At 44.4% G+C, this 21,449-nt stretch overlaps 1 protein-coding gene across 1 annotated transcript in view; it reads right to left on the bottom strand.

The window, feature by feature from the left end:
- The window catches only part of tmem132e (transmembrane protein 132E), a 414,526-nt gene extending 395,260 nt beyond the window's left edge, over window positions 1–19,266 (bottom strand). The window contains exon 1 of the mRNA XM_084565323.1: window positions 18,861–19,266. Within this exon, the coding sequence (XP_084421449.1) occupies window positions 18,861–18,921 (61 nt within the window). The 5' untranslated portion in view covers window positions 18,922–19,266. The remainder of the gene's footprint in view (window positions 1–18,860) is intronic.
- Window positions 19,267–21,449: the final 2,183 nt, after the last annotated feature.

Genomic DNA, 21,449 nt, shown 5'->3' on the forward strand with positions numbered 1-21,449 from the left:
ACACTCTCTATAATGTTACATAATTTTGTCAATGACGAATTGAGCGACTGAAAAACAAGAAAGAACAGCGAGCAACACAGGAGCTCCAGCTCGTCAGGAAACGATTCAGCGGTTCACCTACACCTGAAGGACAAAGGACACTCCACATTCTCTGAACGGAGGAGGTGGACTGAGATATAATCCGTCACCAGTTTACAATACATCCTTAACTTCTGTCCTCAAAAAGTTTCCCCCCCATTCACAGCTTGAGACTGGAGCCTCTGGCCGATAATGGGTCACTAGAGAAGCATTCATTGGTGAAAGAGGACAGGGACAGCTAAGTATCTAGTCAAGTTAGTTTCTCATGGGTAACACCATAGACTGTATAAAGATGGGCAACAGAACAGCCAAAGCAAGTAGAGCTCCCCCTGGCGGCTGGCTGCAGTATAGGTCATAAGCTCCACCCCTTCCATGGTAGTGGGCGGGGCTTGGGCCGAACTAAAACACTAAAATACACGACAAATAATTATTTTCAAGTATGGTTTCTGTCATTTTAGGTAGTTCATATAGTTGTTGGGATAATTGGGTATCGTTTTAGTTGACAGTATAGAAACAGGATGTGACATCATGTTGACCACAGGTTGCTATGCCAACTGGCTCATGAAGTGGTCCTGTAGGACTGCGAGAGTTGTAAAAAGACAAATAAATAAGTAAGTACAGCGTATGATCCAACATTTTCTTGTAACGGGTGGAGGTAGAGCAGAGCGTAGTATTAATTAAACAAAAACGTGAGTGAGCCTGGAGGAAGTGTGGGCGGGGCATCGATAACGCGGACCATACTGATCAGACTTTGGCTCCAAACTCACAAGATGCCGGTGCCCGTATCCCCGGGAAAATAGCGTCAGTTTGGCTAATAGAAGGAAGTGGAGATGCATTGTCCATATTTATATACAGTCTATGGGTAACACCCACAGATGCTCCCCACCAGTTCTTTAGAACTGAAGCTACTTGGATGAAACACCTTCAAGACCCGTTGCCTGTCTTTAATGTTTTCAGATATAACAGTAAGTTTAAACCGCCTCGTTTACTGCAAACAACTTGATGGTTACAAACCGTCAGCTCAAGATCAAATCTAAACTGGCAAGTCCATTCATTTAAAATGTGAAATAAACCAAGAATAAAGTTTGTATTTTGGTGAAACGTAGAGAACAGCTGCCACTTGTGCCGATCATGAGGACGCTGTGGCTGCATTCGGTCCAACGAGTTTTAGGGATTCTCTAAGGGTGACTACCCAAAGGGGAGCTCCCCAGGGAACTGCATAACTTCAAGGGCAGCTTTTCTGTTGGCATTTGCACCACAGATAGGAATACTAATGAGACTCAACTGATGGTTAGAATTGACAATATAGCAATGACGTACAACACCACCGTCATGTGTAGCCTTGAGAAAGTCTGGATTTCATTGTTGGCCCATTTCTATGCATTTTCTTTAGTTTTTTTTATTTTACAGCCAACACTTCACAATTGTATTCACATTTTTGTATGGTGGTGGGCATTACTACATTCCATTTTAATCACTCAAGGTTCCTATTGTGCAGGGAAAGTACCAAACCCGAAAGTAGGCTTAAAAATAATAACCTAAAAAACAACTTCTCTTGCAGTTTCTGTTACTGCAGTGTAGATATACAAAATACTGGGCTACATCACAACAGGTACAAGTATAGTAATGAAAGGTTCCTCCTGTCCAAGTGCACCCAATTCTTCATATCTGAAAAAAAAATCACTTTTATTTATTATTTGTATGCATCACATTTTCCTTCTTTTCTTCATCTTTAATAGAAGTTTCAGCATGCTGGGAAATTTGCCCAAGACATCCACTTCTAAGACATCAGATTACAATAAGGAGGTGGTACTTAGCAGAAAGGGCTATTTATCATGGTTTGCTATGGTAGATATGCTTCTGACTGTACAGCTTTATCAGTTGAGTAAAGTTAGTTTTTCGCCAGTCATCACAAGCATGCAACCGCAGCACTTCTGAGTTATGAGAAAGTCTTCGGGCAGCATTGTTAACTTTTAGGGAATAAACATCACTTGAATGGAGATAGGGCCTGATCCAAGCTGATGCAGAGTGCCTGGGAAAGAATTTCCTGCCTGCATCAGGCCAATAAACAGAAAACAGAAGATACGATTTTTGGGTCTGGACATCTGGAGTTAAAGCCTAATTACCGGAATGATCCCCATAATCGGTCAGAAGCATAACCCGCCGGTTTGGCAATCACTACGCTGATTCTGGATGTGGACGGTTTTTAGCATCTGGAAGCAGCTGCAGGAACAGCTGATTGGGTTAATAGGAAGCACGCTGATTAGTGACTGGCTCCCGTACGGAAAAGAGAACGAGGAGAAGGAGTGGAGGTTTACTTGATGGGTTGATGTTAACCAGGAAAGGCCTGTCTTAAGAGTTTCTAAAACTGGATTTTTAAGGGATTAGAAGGGAAGTTGGAGAAATAATCAAGATGGCAAAGAGGTACGTTGATTATATTTGAAGAAAAATGGTTAGATATACATCTTCAGTTAAATAATCTTTCCAGCAAAGAGAAGATAAAAATTGAAACACTATTAGAAAGTGGAAAAAAACACAACGTGGGTTGAATTAAAATTAACCTTGGTGTCCATGGCTGTTTGCATACAGACAGAATTAATTATACTTTGATAATATAAAAAAAAAAGAATAAATAAAAAGCGAGTTTCCTCTCGGTGGTGTTTTCAGGGCAGGATGAGGGCCTCGCTGAGGGCCTCGCTGAGTGCTAATGAACATGAATTTTAAAAGCCTGCTGCGATGACACTGCTGAAAGGGACAGACACCCACAGGAACTCACCTAAGGGTTTCAGGAGCTTGTAAACGCACTACCGCTTCTAAAACCTCGCCCTATTACCTCTTCGAGCTCTTTAACTCATTACCTATGCTCCTCAGGAAAAAGTGTCTGCTACAATTCACTGGAATATAAGTCTGTTTGGGGCTTTGTCTGATTCATACTTCACAAGTAGACAGTAAAACTTTTAATTAAAAGACCATTTGGTTTTAGCCAACCATTTATATATTGGGCCAGTGTAGTGTATAGGCAGGAGGCCAGTGCTGGCCTAACATGATAATGGTTGGCCATATACAGCTCTGGCTTAATTTTGGCTTTTTGCTCAGCTAATGTAGTCGGTCTTTGTGCCACCTGCCCAGGCTCTGCAGATAAACTGTCTTACTAATAATGAGGAAGCTACTAATTGCCTGTTTTCCTTCGTTAAACGAATGAATACATGTGCAAGCAAACAAAGGCCCAAATAAATAAAATCATTACAAAGCTTTTACTCTCATCAGAGATTGCCCTACATACAGTATGCACGCTAGCTTTTAATTTTAAAAAGCAAAGCAAACCTCCACCGATGCAATAAAACGGATTTCAAGTATTTCAGAATTAGAGTAATGAAGTCGATGTAAAACTTTTAATTGTGTGCACTGTTATCTGCTACTGATAGACTTGTGCATTTAGGCCAAACCCTCCTCCCTCATGTCCTCAGAGATCTCTATGACTAATTCATTATTCTAAGCCTCTTTAAGGTTGGCACTCAAAAGCTGTGTGATCACTGCGAGCAGATACAAAGAATGTGGAACTTTATTATTCTTAGTCCAATTTACTCAGGATTTACCCGTCTCGTTTTCCCCTTTGTGAGGAAATTGCATATGCTTCGCCGAGTAATTTCATGAGAAAAACAAACTCTGGCACCGTTAAACGCACGCGGTTAATGCGGGACTAAACTGCATCCTGAACCTTTCCAGCCTCCACCTTATCTTCATCCAGAGCTAAACACACTCGTTGACGGCTGGGAGGGTAGCCAGCCAACTCAAAGTCATCCCTCCGCTCGTATCCGAGGCTGGAAATAAGTAGGAGTGTTGAACTAATACACCTCAATTATATTTAATCCATTTTTGAATACATTTATTTTTATACTTGTCTTTTTCAAATAAATTCAAAATGCAAACCAAACATAGAGCAGTCTTTTACTTATCAAAGAGAAAATAAGATTTATTTGCCCCACGGCAGGAAACAAGTCTAATCTGTCTGTGAGAGCTTGATAGGGGTTTTATCAATACCAAAGACTCAATGATCACTTGGCCAGCAGCTCAGGGTTCTGGCTTCTAAAACAAGTGTTCCCATTTCCTGCTCCTGTTTTCAGAACAAACACTTCTTACATACCAAAGTTTTTTTTAAAGAAGTTTCCAACCTCCACAGTTTGAACAAACATTCTTTACCTGCAGGAGCTTGTCTGCAGCCCAGATAGCCATTCAGAAATACTTAATGCAGAATGTACAAAATTAAAAAAAAGGGCTACATGCTGAATATAAGATTTACAAAAAAAAATAAAAATAAAAATATGCAAGACGGCGGGGATCTAGTTTTTTTGCCAAGAAGACAGGTCTGATTAATTGTGGTCTATTACCTGTGTGCAGAGAAAATGTGTTTCTATGTCACCCTGGTCACATGTGGAGAGTCCTGAAATTGAACCACCAACCCTTCAGCGTGCAGAAAACCCAAATCGACCACCTGAGCCAAAGTCGCCACTCAAGTCCTGCGACCCCACCGGCGTTAAGCATCTTCATCAGCTCGGCTGCCGGTCCGATGCACCAGGCATCTGGACAGGAAATGAACTCTTGTGGCGTGCTATAGTTGCACGCCACACTAAATTGCATTAACAGAGCGTGTCGGCCTCATTTTAATAGAAATGGAGGCGTATGTTTTTGACAGTAGTGAAGATAACACCTTCCCAAAGTAAACCACAACGCTGAGATAGCATCAAATAGAAGCGAAGGCTGAATCTGAGGCTGATAGGCGGATTTAATTAACTAAAATACATGCCTCTATGGTTCTGCCTCTTCAAAATTCAAGGTTTCAAACATGCTGCAAATTAACTGCTAGAGGAAAAAACTAAAATCACTGACAGTTTTACTGGATCCAGCAATGTAGGTCTTTGCCTACAAATAACCTGCTCATGCATGAGTCCTATAAAATCTTAACACCTATTCTACTGGCACATTGGCATAATATTTTTCATATTCTCTAACAGGGATCTTTTCAAGCGAATTAAATGAATGCAAAATCAATCAATTTCTCATTTTTGCTCAGTGCCCCCCCCAGAGACCTCTCTAATACCTCGCTTTGAGAACCAAAAGATTAAACTAGCGCTAATTGAACAGGTTCTTAATCCACGTCACGAGCAGACAGAGGGCAACGCTGTGAGGACTGCACGGCTTCTTCCTAACGCCTGTGCTCCCGATTCACTTTACTTCATCGGTCAGGGCAGGGCGTTGTTGAATGCTTAGACGTCAGGTTAATAGCCGAGTGGATGCAGAAGATTTATATTCACCAAAGCGGATCCTCGGGCAGAATTTGTACGCAAGGAAGATGTAAAACTTGATGTTCAGCGGGGAAAGAAACATATCTGCTTAAGGACAAGTTATTTTTTATTCATCAAAGACCGTTAGTAAGAAATATTTACTTCAACGGATGATTAGCCTATGTTGAAATGTTAGCCCGACAGCAGCCCGGCCAAAAAAGCACGGAGCGGCTTGCAGCTCTCCTTCTCTTTGTGTGTGTTAAATCCTGTTTCGTAGGCTTATACCGAAAATTATTAAAATGTCTTTTGGGGCTAATATAGCACAGAAGAGGCCATTATAGCAGCCAGGGATTCCTTTTCTCTCTCTCAGCCTATGTAACCTAATAAAAAGAAATTGATTACACTGGACATTGCTCAATCTGGCGGCAGCTCGGGGGCAGGAAAAAAAATAAAAGGATGTTTTCATAGAGCACAGAGTGCACGGTGAAAAACATAGACCTAAGTCGAGTCAGGGCACAACCCTTAATTCCATTAGAGTGGAATAAGTGGACCGATAATATTTTGAAAACCTGCCCATGAGCAGTATTCGATCACCTAACGCTAAAACAGCTCAAGCTACATTTGAAAACCTATCCGAGATCAATTTACGCGGGCAGAGATGGGTTTCAGTCTGGTTTCATGAAATATAGAATCCATACTGCTCCCAGAATACAACCGAGTGAAGTGTTCCTACCCCCCGGGCGAGATTTATTCTGGAGTGGATGACGCTGGGACTGGTCTCAGTCAGCGAGAGAGTGAGTGGTCCCTTCTCTATGTGCTCTGCCATATTTAGATACAGCTGAATGGGATTTTATGGGGTTCATAGCTCAAAGTAGGAAACTTATTTCTCCCAAAGACAGGAAAAAATAAAACTGTCTGTCACTTGAAGTGTACAGATGTGCGTGACTTTAAAAAAATAAATTAAAAAAGTGTGTGTGTGTGGGAGGGCGTATGTTCTAATTGTGAATTGAATTAGTAATGATTTCAAAGGTCAAAGATGAAGTTCATTTCTGCCACAGTTTGGAACACGTCCTAAATCAATTGCTTGCTGCCGAGAGGCGGTGGAAGCAAACACCCGCGCCCTGGATGCAGTCTAAAAGTTAAATTCCGATTCATTTTTGCATCCTTTTGTGTCTGGATTTGCATCCCACTGTCACCAACAATCAGCGCGCTTAAATTATACATGAAAACACAACAGAGGCCTGTTTCTGTCTGCGGTTTTGTACACAACACGATCGCTGAAGTCAGGCAAATCCAGCGCAGTCAATGTTATGGTGGCCTAATTTGTAAAGCATTTGTTTCCCTGTGTTAAAATCAATATGACCAAGATATGAACCGTATTTCCAGCAGATCGTCACAGACTACCCTTAAAAGTCCTAGACGACACTATCGATTGATTTCAGCCTTATTTTTGGATGGACGCTCGACACAATAAACCGCATTTTCAGATGTTTTCTTTTTCCAGTTTCTGGTTTCTGCGACACAGCTGCACGCGTACGACACATTCCTTTGAATCATTCCCGTTACGTCGGCAGAGGTTTTTGAAGAATGCTGCAATGCTTCACTCAGAGAGCTCATCAATCAGAGAACAGTCCAGAGAAAAGATATAGTACTGCACATAATCGGTTGAAAATAAATTAGATTTTCTGAGAAGCGTTTGAGGGTTTTAGATGGAAAATTCACATTCTGAAAAGAGGCAGTTGCATTTGTTATATACATCAGCTGAGAACTCGAGAAATTGAAAATCTTAGAAAGCAAGGCCAAACTACAGACCAAACATTTGCATCAACCTTAAAAACTAGAAGGTTTTTCTCCACACAAAACTGGGAACCAGTCCATCAGACGGAGGAGAAGGGACATGCAGCCACATCGAACACCTGGGGGCAGGTAACACGTGCACTGTCGACTTGGCATCAAATGAGTCAATTAAATCAAACTACTGGACCAAGATCAAGTGGTAGAACTAAGGCTGGAGCTAGCCATTTTGTTCACCATCAATGAATCCAGTGGTTCCCAAAGGTTTTCTGTTCAACTTCATATGAGGCGAGTCGAGTATTTGAAGACACAGATGCAGTTTTTATGAGGCGATTCCACTGTGCACAACATTTTTATTCCGAAGGTACCAACTGGCAACTTATTCGGTTTCAAACGGTCCGAATTTAATATTTTTAGACCCACTACTACACTCCTCATTTTCCACCGTCGTAGTGGTGAAACTGGGGGTAATATATTTTCTTGTCTTTGCTTTGGAAGTTGTGCTTTGAGGTGACAAAGACTCGAGCTCTGCTGGTATGCTAGCAGCACTCAAGCAAGCTTCATTCAACTGCCCTGTGCAATACCTCCTCGCCCACAAAAAGGGGAATGCCCCCCCACTTTGGGAACCACTGAATGAATCTATCAATAGTAGGTCTGGGTAACACCACTGGTTTCCAGAATCGATTCGATTCCGATTCACAAGGTCCTGATTCAAATCGATTAGTTTCGAGATATTTTTCATATTCTGATTTTCACAAGAGCGACTCAGCGGTGTGGTGGTTAGCACTGATGCCTCAAAGCAAGAAGGTTCTGGATTCTAATCCACGGGCCGACTGGGACGTTTGCATGTTCTCCCTGTGTCTGCGTGGGTTCTCTCCAGGTTCTCCAGCTTCCTCCCACCGTCCAAAGACATGCTGGTTAGGTTCATTGGTGATTCTAAATTGGTCGTAGGTGTGAGTGTGGTTACAGAAAAAGAAGGAAAGATTTTCACAAAACTTTCACTGGTTCGAGAGATTTGTGGCGTTTCCACCTCAAGTTGGCACATCAAATCCTAAATGCTGTCACACACAAACCGCTCTCAAAGACTCGTAATGCGAAAAAAATTGGATGATTTCATGAATCAGTATCAGATCTTAAAATGATTTGAAAGGAAAAATCAGTAAATTTCGTTTTTAAACCCAGCCCTGTTTTAGTTAGTTAGTTTTCTAAATATGGTTCATCCTCTGGTCTATAAATTGTCAGAGAAGATGAAATAATGTCATAAATAAATAATTTTTACAACTCTGTATAAACTATGAAAAGCAACAAAACACATTTGAAAAGCTACGACTGTGATCTATTTAATAAAAAACGATCAATTCATTATCAAAAATATGCATACCAATTCATTTTTTTATGCATCTGTGTTTAAGATGCATAAATTTTGAGTTTTGTCAAATCCCAAAGCTAAAAATAAAATCCATCCACTATTTGCTTCCTCCAAGCAGACTCTGCACTCTCTGGAGCGGCAGCCAGTGAATTCATTGCCGTGTTTGCCGACTGTGTTGACACTTCCACAGTTTGTGTTTCCTGCAGTGGGAAACACTGGTGCAACATGTCCTGCGTGCAATTACCACCAGCAGACTAGAGGGGCGGCCCGCGGCGTGTATTTACAGTCAATCCTACGTGACATGATCTAACACGACGCTGGAAAATGTCACCGACGGTCTCCGTAGAAATGATTGTCAACCAGCAAGACTAATCTGCAGGAACACGCAGCCTGCACAAACACTCCCCCTTCTGCCACGTTGACTACGAGAAACACTGGTGAACTTTGGGAACACCGGCCGGGCTCGGTCAACTGCAGCCGGAAAAGCAATCCCACAGCCGAATACAATATTGTGCCGAGAAAGAATTGAGCGTTGGCGGAATGCAGAGGAGGAAGCGGTCGTGGTCGGCTGCCAGACTTGCAACGTGCACGTCTGAGTCTTTTAGCAGATTTGCAGCGCTGGGAAATCAGCGTGGGGAGGAGAGGAGACACTGCGAGACACGCTGAAAGCTAAAAATCTGGACATGTTTCTTCAGTTTCCACCGCGCTGATTGCAGGCAAATCGTTCCCACAGAGGCCACCGGGAAATACTGCTGATATGCAAAGCAGTGGGAAGAGGACGCCGCCACTGCTGCTGCTGCTGCTGCTGCACCACATGTTTTATCTGGTTTGACTTTGTTGATGTCTCCAGCTTCTGCAGTCTGACAAATGACAGATACGGCATGTATATCTAATCTTAAACACCCACAGATTATTACTTCTCACGTCTATGACTATTAAAGAAGAATGCCCTTTCATATTTAGCCTTCTACAGGAAAACCTCCAAGCTCCGTCTTTTTGAGCCCTTACAAGGTGGAACGGCGCATCGATTCTGACGTACACATTAATCCTAAAGGCTACGCGATGATGGCCTCGGATGCATCCGCCGTGAGCATGCATCCATCTTTTATTGTCTATGCAGCAGGCTCTCGAGATACATTCGCCGCCGTTGTACAACACAAAGAAGAACAACCCCTTAGACTCATTCGGAAGATCATTAAAAATTAAAAATGTGCCATTTAAGCCTCGTCTCCATCTTTTATGGTGATATCGTGCTCCCCTGGTAACAGATGAGATTTAAGAGGACTGTGAAATTACTACGGCGATGCCTAAAGATGCACAAGCGGCCAGAAAATCAGCCGAATACACTCAAATATTAGCCTGATTGTGTGGGTAAACAAATTATTATGAATATTTATGTTTAGTAGCCGTCTCAGGAAAGTTTTTTGTCATTTCTGGAAATGCAGGGGAATTTTTTTTGTTTGTTTTTTTACTGAAAGCTTCGTGAGAAGATTGGCAGGACTCTGATTTTGTTCCATTTTTTATGACACTGCTGTCATCGGCCTGGAAAGGGGGAGGGGAGGGGAAGGTTGTCCTGCTGGATCTTTGAGAGCCTACCCTCTAAACCCTGCTGGAATCGGAACAAAAACCAAGCTGAGAAATTATGTAATTCACTCACGGACCGCCCCTCCCCCGTATTCAGCACGTGTGCTAAATTAGGCTAATCTGATGACTGCTGCCTTATCTGGAACGGTGAGACTGATACCAAGCCTCTGGTCTAACCGTCTGCCGGTACTTCAGTGGATACCGCCGTGAGACATTTGAATGCACGGCATAGTAGTCGTCTCAGAGCACAGTCAGAACCCCTGCTATTCATTCTCCAGACCCTCCGCGAGGTTATACAATCTCTGCTGCGAGGCAATAAACACTTGGTACAGCAGGGGAGGTCCTGCCCCTCTCGTAGACATGTGTCATCTGCCATATGTGAACATAATGTCACATACTATTTCTGTTCAAATCTGTATTCCACGTAGTCCTCTCTGAGGAATGAAAGGAGGTGGATTCAGTGTAACCTTTTCTTTCATTCAGACGGCTCATTCTCTTCAGTCAAGGGAGACGACTTATTCAACATTCAAAGAGTTTATTGTCGTGTGCACGGTGTAGAAACATGTTTCAATGAAATTCTTCTTCTGCCGTCCACTCGACTGCCTAACAACATAAAGAAATCTTAGAAATAGAATATAAAAAATACACTATATTACCAAAAGTATTCGCTCACCCATTCAAATGATCAGAATCAGGTGTTCTAATCACTTGGCCTGGCCCCAGGTGTATAAATTCAAGCACTCAGGCATGCAGACTGTGAAACAAGACATTTGTGAAAGAATGGGCCGCTCTCAGGAGCTCAGTGAATTCCAGCGTGGAACTGTCATAGGATGCCACTTGTGCAACAAATCCAGTCGTGAAATTTCCTCGCTCCTAAATATTCCACAGTCAACTGTCAGCTCTATTATAACAAAATGGAAGCGTTTGGGAAAAACAGCAACTCAGCCACGAAGTGGTAGGCCACGTAAAGTGACGGAGAGGGGTCAGCGGATGCTGAAGCGCATAGTGCAAAGAGGTCGCCGACTTTCTGCACAGTCAATTGCTACAGAGCTACAAACTTCATGTGACCTTCAGATTAGCCCAAGTACAGTATGCAGAGAGCTTCATGGAATGGGTTTCCATGGCCGAGCAGCTGCAGCCAAGCCACACATCACCAAGTGCAATGCAAGGCGTCGGATGCAATGGTGTAAAGCACGCCGCCACTGGCCTCTAGAGCAGTGGAGACGCGTTCTCTGGAGTGATGAATCACGCTTTTCCATCTGGCAATCTGATGGACGAGTCTGGGTTTGGAGGTTGCCAGGAGAACGGTACATTTCAGATTGCATTGTGCCAACTGTGAAATTTGGTGGAGGAGGAATTATGGTATGGGGTTGTTTTTCAGGAGCTGGGCTTGGCCCCTTAGTTCCAGTGAAAGGAACATTGAATGCTTCAGGATACCAAAACATTTTGGACAATTCCATGCTCCCAACCTTGTGGGAACAGTTTGGAGCGGGCCCCTTCCTCTTCCAACATGACTGTGCACCAGTGCACAAAGCAAGGTCCATAAAGACGTGGATGACAGAGTCTGGTGTGGATGAACTTGACTGGCCTGCACAGAGTCCTGACCTGAACCCGATAGAACACCTTTGGGATGAATTAGAGCGGAGACTGAGAGCCAGGCCTTCTCGACCAACATCAGTGTGTGACCTCACCAATGCGCTTTTGGAAGAATGGTCAAAAATTCCTATAAACACTCTCCTCAACCTTGTGGACAGTCTTCCCAGAAGAGTTGAAGCTGTAATAGCTGCAAAAGGTGGACCGACATCATATTGAATTCTATGAGTTAGGAATGGGATGGCACTTCAGTTCATAGAATGAGTAAAGGCAGGTGAGCGAATACTTTTGGTAATATAGTGTACATATAATCCATAATACACTGCCTGGCCAAAAAAAAAAAGTCTCCACCCGGATTTAACTAAACAAAGACGTAGGAGCCCCCTATTGGATAATTACTGCATGGGTGATTATCTTTCAGCTGACAACAAGTTATTTAACCCCAACTGATGCAATGAGTAGCTTCTCATTTCTTCAACAACCATGTCTAAAGACACATCCTGTGGTCGTGGAAAAGATGTTAGTCTGTTTGAGAAGGGTCAAATCATTGGCATGCATCAAGCAGAGAAAACATCTAAGGAGATTGTAGAAACTACTAAAACTGGGTTAAGAACTGTCCAACGCATTATTAAAAACTGGAAGGATAGTGGAGAACCATCAGGGTAAGAAGAGAGGCAGATGAAGTGATGCACCCATCATGCCTAGTGTCTACTGTACAAGCCTGTGGGGGCAGTGCTATGATCTGGGGTTGCTGCAGTTGCTCAGGTCTAGGTTCAGCAACATTATGTGTCCAAAGAATGAGGTCAGCTGACTACCTGAATATACTGAATGACCAGGTTATTCCATCAATGGATCATATTCCAAGATGACAATGCCAGGATTCATGGGGCTCAGATTGTGAAAGAGTGGTTCAGGGAGCATGAGACATCATTTTCACACATGGATTGGCCACCACAGAGTCCAGACCTTAACCCCATTGAGAATCTTTGGGATGTGCTGGAGAAGGCTTTGTGCAGTGGTCAGACTCTCCCATCATCAATACAAGATCTTGGTGAAAAATGAATGCAACACTGGATGGAAATAAATCTGGAGACACTGGAGAAGCTGATGGAGACGATGCCACAGAGAATGTGTGCTGTAATCAAAGCTAAAGGTGTGAGACCTTTTTTTGTTTGGTGGCGATTTGTTTTTTGGCCAGGCAGTGTATAAAATAACTAGTGAAGCTATATTGCAATGTCAAGACGACTGTAAATAGAGGAAAAGGATTATACTCGTGTAACAGCGCAGAAAGAAAGGAGCCTGTCACGCAGGTTGCCACCATATCAAGACAATAAAACCTGATAAAGGTTGTAAGTAAAGCCCACCTGGCGACAGGCCTAATGTCTTCCCCAGTGATTGTGTCCAGGAAGTGGCCATTCCTCTCGAGTAATGACAAGATTTATTGCTGCGCATCTCAAACCATTTCTTTAAATATTCCCCCCTCACCCCCTGCAATGCAAATGGGAAATCTAGGTGGAAAAATGTTCCCAAGTCTGACTCACAATACCACAGGCAGTAGAGAAAGCTATTTCAAATCAAAGGCACCGCGGGAGCCGTGCGCGAGGTGCACCGCATAAGAACGGATTTCAGACCAAACATCTGTGATCGCCTAATGTCGGAGACAGATTGCTTCCCCGCTGAGCGCCGTTAGAGAACTCCATAGATCTGGAAGCGAGCTGGAAGATGTCCACACCATCTAAAAGTGCTCACCCATCTCTTTAAGTCTTTGCTGAAATGAACACATTCTGAGTAACCGGCGAGGGTAAATTATCTGGCGTGGAGGGAAAGAGAATTTAAAACTCTTGAATTTCTTGAAATATAAAGTTTTGCAACTTCCGTCTACTTTATTTACAGACGCACGCCGCGTGCGTCACAGCACCACAGCGATCACCTGCCGCTTCAAATGAATAATTAGCATGCGCAGACTAATTATTCTCATTGCACTGCCGAGCAGGTGGTGCATTCTGACAGATCTGTCTCAATAATTTCCAGAAAGGAAGACGTTTCCGTCGCCGCTTAATAAAGAAAAAGCAGATGGGTTGCATGTACGGATTCAGGCACTGTTTAAATATAACCCGTGCCTGGCTGATAAACTATTCCAGATCAAGTGTTTTGGAGGAAGGATGCAAGAGGGGCTCAGATAAGTCGGGGAAGGTCTACGTCTTTCACGGACATGTAGAATAAATCACTAACTGTTCAAGAAGAAATGGCTGTTTCAACCCTATCCATGAACCTATGAGGATACAGTGCAGGTTGTATTTACTGGACTTAATCTTCGCTCTGAAGACATGGGGCTTTTTAGTAGATTGAAGTGGGGTCATGTGCCACATTGTAAACTGCCATTCAGGCATTCACCCCGACACAAAAGATACAAGCTTCCAGGAATCAGCGACTGTAAGGTCTGCTGAGAAAAGGGTTAATGCATTGTAAACAAATTCTGAACACATTTCTGCAGGAGCTACTAACAAGCCCTGGAGGCTTCGGTGGAGGTCTCGGACATCACGCTACATCTCAGGGATCCAGAGCTCCACAAAATGTTCCTTTTTTTCCTGAGATGCACCGCAGAGCCACAGTGCCTCAGACGCAAGAGCTCGGAGCAAGAACACAGCTCAAAGCGCTGAAGGGATTTAAGCGTAGCCGGGCTTTAGGGAGATTTCAAAGACAGTTTTTACAATTAAAAGGAAATCCAGCTTTGGCTTGTTCCAACAATTAAATACAGAAGATCAATTCTAACTGAATGACAGGCCCACCTGGAGAATCTGTGACAGTAATTACAGAACAAGGCTGAAAGTGAAGCAAGGAGCCGTCTTTCCAGCAACAGCCTCTTTCTCTTATTGTTAGTCGGTCGCCCTGCTGTTGCGGGAGCACAGATTGGTTTTAGCCTTGAGCCCATCTGTCACTGAAATTAAAAAGGAAAAAAAATAATATTGCAACTTGCAAAAAAAAAAAAAAAAGGGGTGCCGCGCTCCACACAGGTTTACCGTTATCTGGCGCCGGCAGCAAACGCCACAAAAAGCTCTTCCCTTAAGCGCCGACTGGGAAGCGCTAGCTAAATATAAAAACCATATGCTCCACGGATGCGAACACAAACAAAAGTGACAGGTGCGCCAACAACAACTCGACATCTTGACATCAACACACTACAGAATGGAAGCAGAATGACTAACTAGCGAGCCTGACTCATTTGCAGTCGCAGAGTGTTGATGCGCACCGATATGCGGCGAGCTTCAGGTCAGCGTTCTCCTCACAAAGAGACGGGGGAAACGGGAGCAGTCCTCGAGCACAGCGAGAAAGCCACGGCTTCATTTCACCACATGTAAATCAATTAGTCTAGAACATGAGAGCTGGTGTGTCACACTGCCGCTTTGTCTGCTCTCTGTCCAGTGTCTACCCTCAGAGATAGGCCGGTGCTGGGAACGCTGCCAGCTACATACAAACCATGACTGGGCAAACACTGCTCACAGGCCGCTCTATGCAGCCGACTGCGGCGCCGAGCAACGAGCGGTACTTAATCACTACGTTTGCCACACCTAGTCCGATGTTAGTCATAATCTTTTCCATTCGCAGTTTATCCGAGTCAACCGCGACGCATCGAATCTGGCTTTTGGCCGGCGAGCGTAAACCAACCGGGTCTCAAGATCAATTCATAGAGCGGATAAGAGCGTCCACTCATTAACTTATCAGCAAATACTCTCAGAATCATTATTATCCTTATTCCCCAAGAGTGAGGATTTGATGTCTCTGGTAACGGTTAACTGAATATCTTCAGGGCCTGTTGGTTGAAGAAAACCAACAAACGGCTCCGGCTCCAACAAAGTCAACGGCATTTGTACCCATTTATTTAACTGGACGATAAATCAAGGGAGTAATGAGCAGGTGAATCCGTAATGATAATACTCAACAGTCGGAGCACTAAAAATGTCCTCAGCTCTATTCGCTAACGGTTAAATTCCCCATGAGCTGTGTTTAAAATGTTATTCCTTGCAGTACAGCTCATCTAAGCCAGCGTCTAGTCCTACAGTGACTTAGATAAAAGGCACTAATGGGATTTTAAAGTTTGTAATTTCTTGGTAAACTGGTTAAATCCTGCACTCGGGGGCGTGGGACAATTTTGCATACAAAATTTTCTCAAAGTTTCATGTCCCTCCCTCTCCTCTTGGCTCAGACATGTACGAAATGTACAGGGCATTGAAACGAACCAATCAGAGCGATTGATGGGCGGCACAGTGGTGTGGTCATTAGCACCACTTCCTCACAGCAAGAAGGTTCTGGGTTCTGATCCATGGGCCGACTGGTTCCTTTCTGTGTGGAGTTTGCATGTTCTCCCTGTGTCTGTGTGGGTTCTCTCCAGGTTCTCCAGCTTCCTCCCACCGTCCAAAGACATGCTGGTTAGGTTCATTGGTGATTCTAAACTGGCCGTAGGTGTGAGTGTCTCTCTGTGTTAGCCCTGTGATAGACTGGAGACCTGTCCAGGGTGTGTCCCGCCTCTCGCCCCAATGACAGCTGGGATAGGCTCCAGTCCCCCCCCCCCCCCGAATCATCCACAGGACAAGCAGTTACAGAAGACGAATGAATGACTGTTGATGTTCTACAGGTGCCTGCCAGAAAAACAGCTCCTTTATTCAGTAATACGCTAAAGATTAGTTTTATATTAATTCGACAACGGCTAAAACTGAAATATGAGCAAAAAGATGGCGTCAAATGAACAAATATGTAGTCTTTTATCTGACAGTTCCTGGTTTAGTCAATATTTTGATGATATTGCAAACGATATTTTACTTTTAACAACAAGATCTCTGTACAACAAGATTTAAAAAGCAATAAAAAAAAGTTTGTCTTGCTCCCCAAACCATGAGAGTAACATCTCAAACACCAGACCCCACACTTCACTTGTCTCTGTTTTTTGTATGCGACGTCCCAATGAGTAACGGGAAAAGCTTATTTCAAACACTCTTATCGGCGAACATGCCTGGCTGAAGTGTCCTTGAGCAAACACCTTAATCTCTGCGAGCTACAAGAATGCCGCTCTGCACCCGACCTTCAAGGGGGAGGGGGAGTCGTAAAGGAAAGTGACCAATCACAACGGCACGTCGAGAACATATCCCAACATCTCTGCGAGGGGAATAGCCCATTCACTATTTCATTTATTTAATTGACAGGAACAGTGCTCATTAATGAACATCTATTCAGGCAGCAATAGACGTAAATATGCAAGGATTATAGCAACAATGCTAATTTGCGTCTGCAGGTAACACAAAAACAGGAAAGGACATAGGACAGGACAATAGATGACAGACTGTACATTACGAAGAAGATAGAAATCAGTGGTTACAAGACTGGTTTGCTTTCAACAGCTGCTTGAGGTGAGTTTTAAAGGTTCCAGATCTTACTGGTCTTTACAGAAAGAGCATTTTGTCCAAAAGCTGTTTTTCTGTGTGGGACATCACAGTCCCCTCTAGAGGAGGCCCTGGTCCTGAGACCGCTGTAAACCCTTTTCTTTTTAAAGAAAGTCAGACATGGAAGGACACTACCAATATCTACAAGAATATGCGTTTGAAGAGAGAAAGATGAGGATTAATAGTTTCCTTACAGAGCTAAATTTTCCCCTGAGCGCTCTTAAGGTCTGCGATATTGCTTTTTCACACCTGGGGATTTGTCTGCTTAGCGCCTCGTCCGGCTGCATCTCTCTTCTGGTATTCTTTCTCCAGCTGATTATTTAGCATTTGAGTGTGACAAGGGTGGAGTAGGGGGGGAAGAGGTTAACTGTAAGGTTAGGGCGCCTGAGTGAGCGGTGAAAGTTGAGGCCGGAGGCCGGCGGCCGGCGGCCAGTTCTGTTCCTGCGTTTGCTTTTGACAGCAGCAGCAGCAGCAGCAGCAGCAGCCTTCAGCACGCGGGAAGGTGGGTACCCCATGCGCTAAGCAATGCTGACCACAGGCGTTAGCTGGATTTGTGTAGGCAGCAGAGTATTGCAGCATGCAGCACGCCCGGCTTCACAGCCTCGGTGAAGCCATCAAGGAGAGTATAGGCTTTAGTGCTCGCGTAGGCGTTGCTTTTGTGTGGTAATGAAATTGAGGCAAGACTTGGTGAAAATGAGTAGGAGAGAGGAGATATTGTGCAAAATGCCTGAAAGGACGCAAGGGGTGGTTATGCAGCAAATGAGAGAAAAATTACTCTGCCTCCGTGCAGATGAAGCATTCAGTCCTAATCTAGAGTCTGAATAGAAGCACCTTTAAATACAGCAACAAAAAAACAACAAACAGACAGTACTGGAAGGTGTTACTACTCCGCTAATCCACGCTCTGCTATGTCACACTTGTCTCGCTGCTGGAGACGGCGATTGTGTTGCTGCATCGATAAAATAAAATAAAAAAAAGAAGAAGAAGAAAAAAAGAAAAGGGGAGTTTGGATATTAGAGCAGGATTAGTGTCGCGGAGTCTGGATCACTGGAACATGTCAGGAAATCATCGGAGGAATGTTTGATTTGGATTTCGTGCAGTTTTGCCCGGGCACGCGTCACACTATGTGGGACGCACTGTGGGTTTATCTGTTGTGTAAGAGCCCTCACGCTTTGGAGGAGGCGCGCACAGGAGGAGAAGGAGAAGGAGAAGATGCCAGGAGGTGACGGTGGACAGCGTTTTAGGAGCCTGTGGTTATTAGGATCAAGTGTCTGTATCTGGGTGCTCCAGCTCTGATTTTATCCATCCCTCTAATATTCCTATATTCCTTAAATTGTTGATTTTTGTCAGCCAGCGGCACAGAATTAAATACAAATCCAAATATATAGGACTTATACTGTCTTTGGGATTCCCTTAAAGCGTTATCTTGAGGCAAAAACAGCTCCAAAGTGCTCCCTAACATCTGACCGACACATCCCAGAGCCTCCTCTAAAACAGGATTATGTCTGTTTGTGGGTGTTTGTTAGGGGAGGGGGTCATCTTCCAAAATGACCAATCACAACAGCAGCTACCTCTGCAGTTGCATGTTACAGAAATTTGGCACCACCACTTTCTATGCAACACAGTTATGACTCTGAACGCCTGCTGGAGGCTGGAGGGTGGAGGCTGGAGGGTTTGTGGGTGGAATGGGTGGATGGATGCATGCATGGATGGGGGTGCACTCACCACATGAAAGCGCCGCCACACAGGTGAAGAGAGTCCATCTGAAGCCCCGTACACCTGTCATGGTAGAAATCCCAGCAGGCGGATGTTAAATCCCAGTTGTTCCAGTGGCCGTCTGGCGGATAAACAACCCTCTCTGCAGGTGTCAGCCTCCAGACGCAGGTGCAGCTCTTCGAAAGGGTCTCAAGTTGGGATAATGCGCAGTAGGCAGATGTGTGTCCGCGCCAGCGTCCGTGACACCGTGCGGGATGCGCGGATGTCGATGTCTTCGGAGGTGTCCCTAGCCCAGATGCAGTGTCCCCGGAGTCAAAGCGAAGCCACGGCCGCGCCGCGTCTTCTCCGCGCAGGGCGAGACTGTTTCCCCCACATGGGAGAAGAAAAGTTCCAAGTATCCTGCTCCGATTCGGGATTAAGCAGGCACGCCGTTCCCGATCCAAGTCCTTGCGCAAAATCCGATAAATGCTCCCCCTCCAGAAAAGAAAAAAATATATAATTATAAATCAATGGGCACGAGTGGAGAAATGACGCGCGTCCTGGCTTCAGACGCAGGAATCCGGCACGCTTTCTCCAAAAAAAGAGGCCAGGCTAGTCTAAATGACAATCAAGGGAGAGGGATCACTAGAACGTGTCTGAGTGATTAGTCATTGTCCTGTTAAAAAACGAAGAAGAAAATAAATGAAATTCCTTGCGCAAAATCGTGGAAACGGTGGCGTCCGACGGATGGAAGCGCGGCTCGGGCTCAGGCTCGGGCTCAGGCTGTCTCCGACTTCTCCGGTTTCATTACAAATCCGAGAGTAGAAGGTGGGGATGCATTCTGAGCTGTGCAGGGTGAAACTGCAGCCTCAAACAAGCCGAAGAGGTCCGGGTTGGCCGCGGAGACCCTCTTCTCACGTCCCCCCCAGTAGTTTCACCTACCGCAGCGCGTTGCGACAGTCAGCTGGGAACCATCTCGCTTCCTCTCGGCTCCGGAGCGCACACGTCCAAGAAAACCAAACTGACACTTTCTGGTTTTCCTTCGTCTACTTTGTGACGTTAGAGGAGCAGCGGAGCATCGCCGCCGCTTATCGCCGGAGTCTGAAACACAGCCAAGTCTCCCGAACTCTCCCGTCACTGGGTTTGGACCCCGGTTCTCGGACTTATCGGCCCGCGCCGGAGCTGTGCCGCTTTCTGCGGGAGAAGGAGCTCGTGTGGACGGTGTCTCTGGCACGGAAGACCCGGTGCCGGTCTTTCCAACTCCGCTCCAAACTAAACGTGCTCACCTTAAAATGTCAAGAGCCGCAGCTCCTGGGCATCAAGCTCTCTGTGTTATAGAAGCCATGTCCGGAAGATGTTTTCAAAATAAAAGCAGTTAGAAACGCGCAACTTTCGAATTGGTGTTAAGTGAAACCAAAAAATAAAATATATTTCAGTCGAACACATATTTTTAATTATGAAATATAATAATAAACACAATTTTATAATAAGCATAATTTTAAAATCGAGAATAAATTATAAAAATTCAAATTAAAATATTCAATCCAGACCAAAGCTTTAGTTTAAGCAGATATTAGAAAACTAATTCCTATAAATATGGTTTCTAATAGCAGCCCCGTGTCTCATAATTTAAACCTAATTCCAATTTACTCTAAAGAGAATATTATTTTTTTATTCCTTACCATTTATATAAATCTATTATTTTAGGTTTTAGCTGCACAGAAGCATTTTCGACTCATATTAGTCTAAATATCAGGTTAGTTGCGCCCGAGACTTTTAACCTAGGCTTTTATTTTAAAAATCCAAACCGCCAGCTTCCGGTATCAACCGCGTTAAGCGTCGTTAACTTGATGCGGCTCAAACCTGGCATCGCAGACAAAAATTAATCACGTGAGTGTTTTTATCCGCCTCCTCTTCATCCGAGGGGGAAAGTATCCTCCCCAAAGAAAGAGGCTCCACTCCTGCCGAGTCATGGCTTCACAGGAGTCCTCTGATATTTATCTACCTTTTATTTACAGCGTCTCTAAATTAGGCTTTTTTATTTTATGCCGGACAGCTTTCACACAGCTGACACGTTGACTTGCCAGACGCAGCTAATTAATTGTAAGAAGGCTGCGTCCCATTTAGGTGCATGGGTTTTCCTTGCAGGCCCTCTGGTGCGCTGAAGTGATGTGTTCTCAGATGGTTTCAGTTTTTTCGACTTTGGCGTGTCTTCACATGGACGACTACAAATACTTTTTTTTTTTTTGCCATCTCTCTGCATGTCCACCTGTTCATCAGTGGCAGTGCAGGTGTCTTTAGGTGGTGCATGAGCTTAATTAGTCTAATCACCACCACCTGAGGATGCATGGAAGGCCTCCAGTCTTCAGCTGCAGAAGCTCAACACACCTCCTACTGCTTTAATTTATTGATTCATTCATTTTCTGTTACTACTTGTCCTCTGGAGGGTCACGGGGGGCTGGAGCCTATCCCAGCTGTCACTGGGGCGAGAGGCGGGGTCCACCCTGGACAGGTTGCCAGTCTATCTCAGGGCGAACACAGAGAGACAGACAACCATTCACACGCACACCTACGGCCAATTTAGAATCACCAATGAACCTAACCAGCATGTCTTTGGAC

Source organism: Chelon labrosus, assembly GCF_963514085.1.
Source record: "Chelon labrosus genome assembly, chromosome: 17".
NCBI lineage: Eukaryota > Metazoa > Chordata > Actinopteri > Mugiliformes > Mugilidae > Chelon > Chelon labrosus.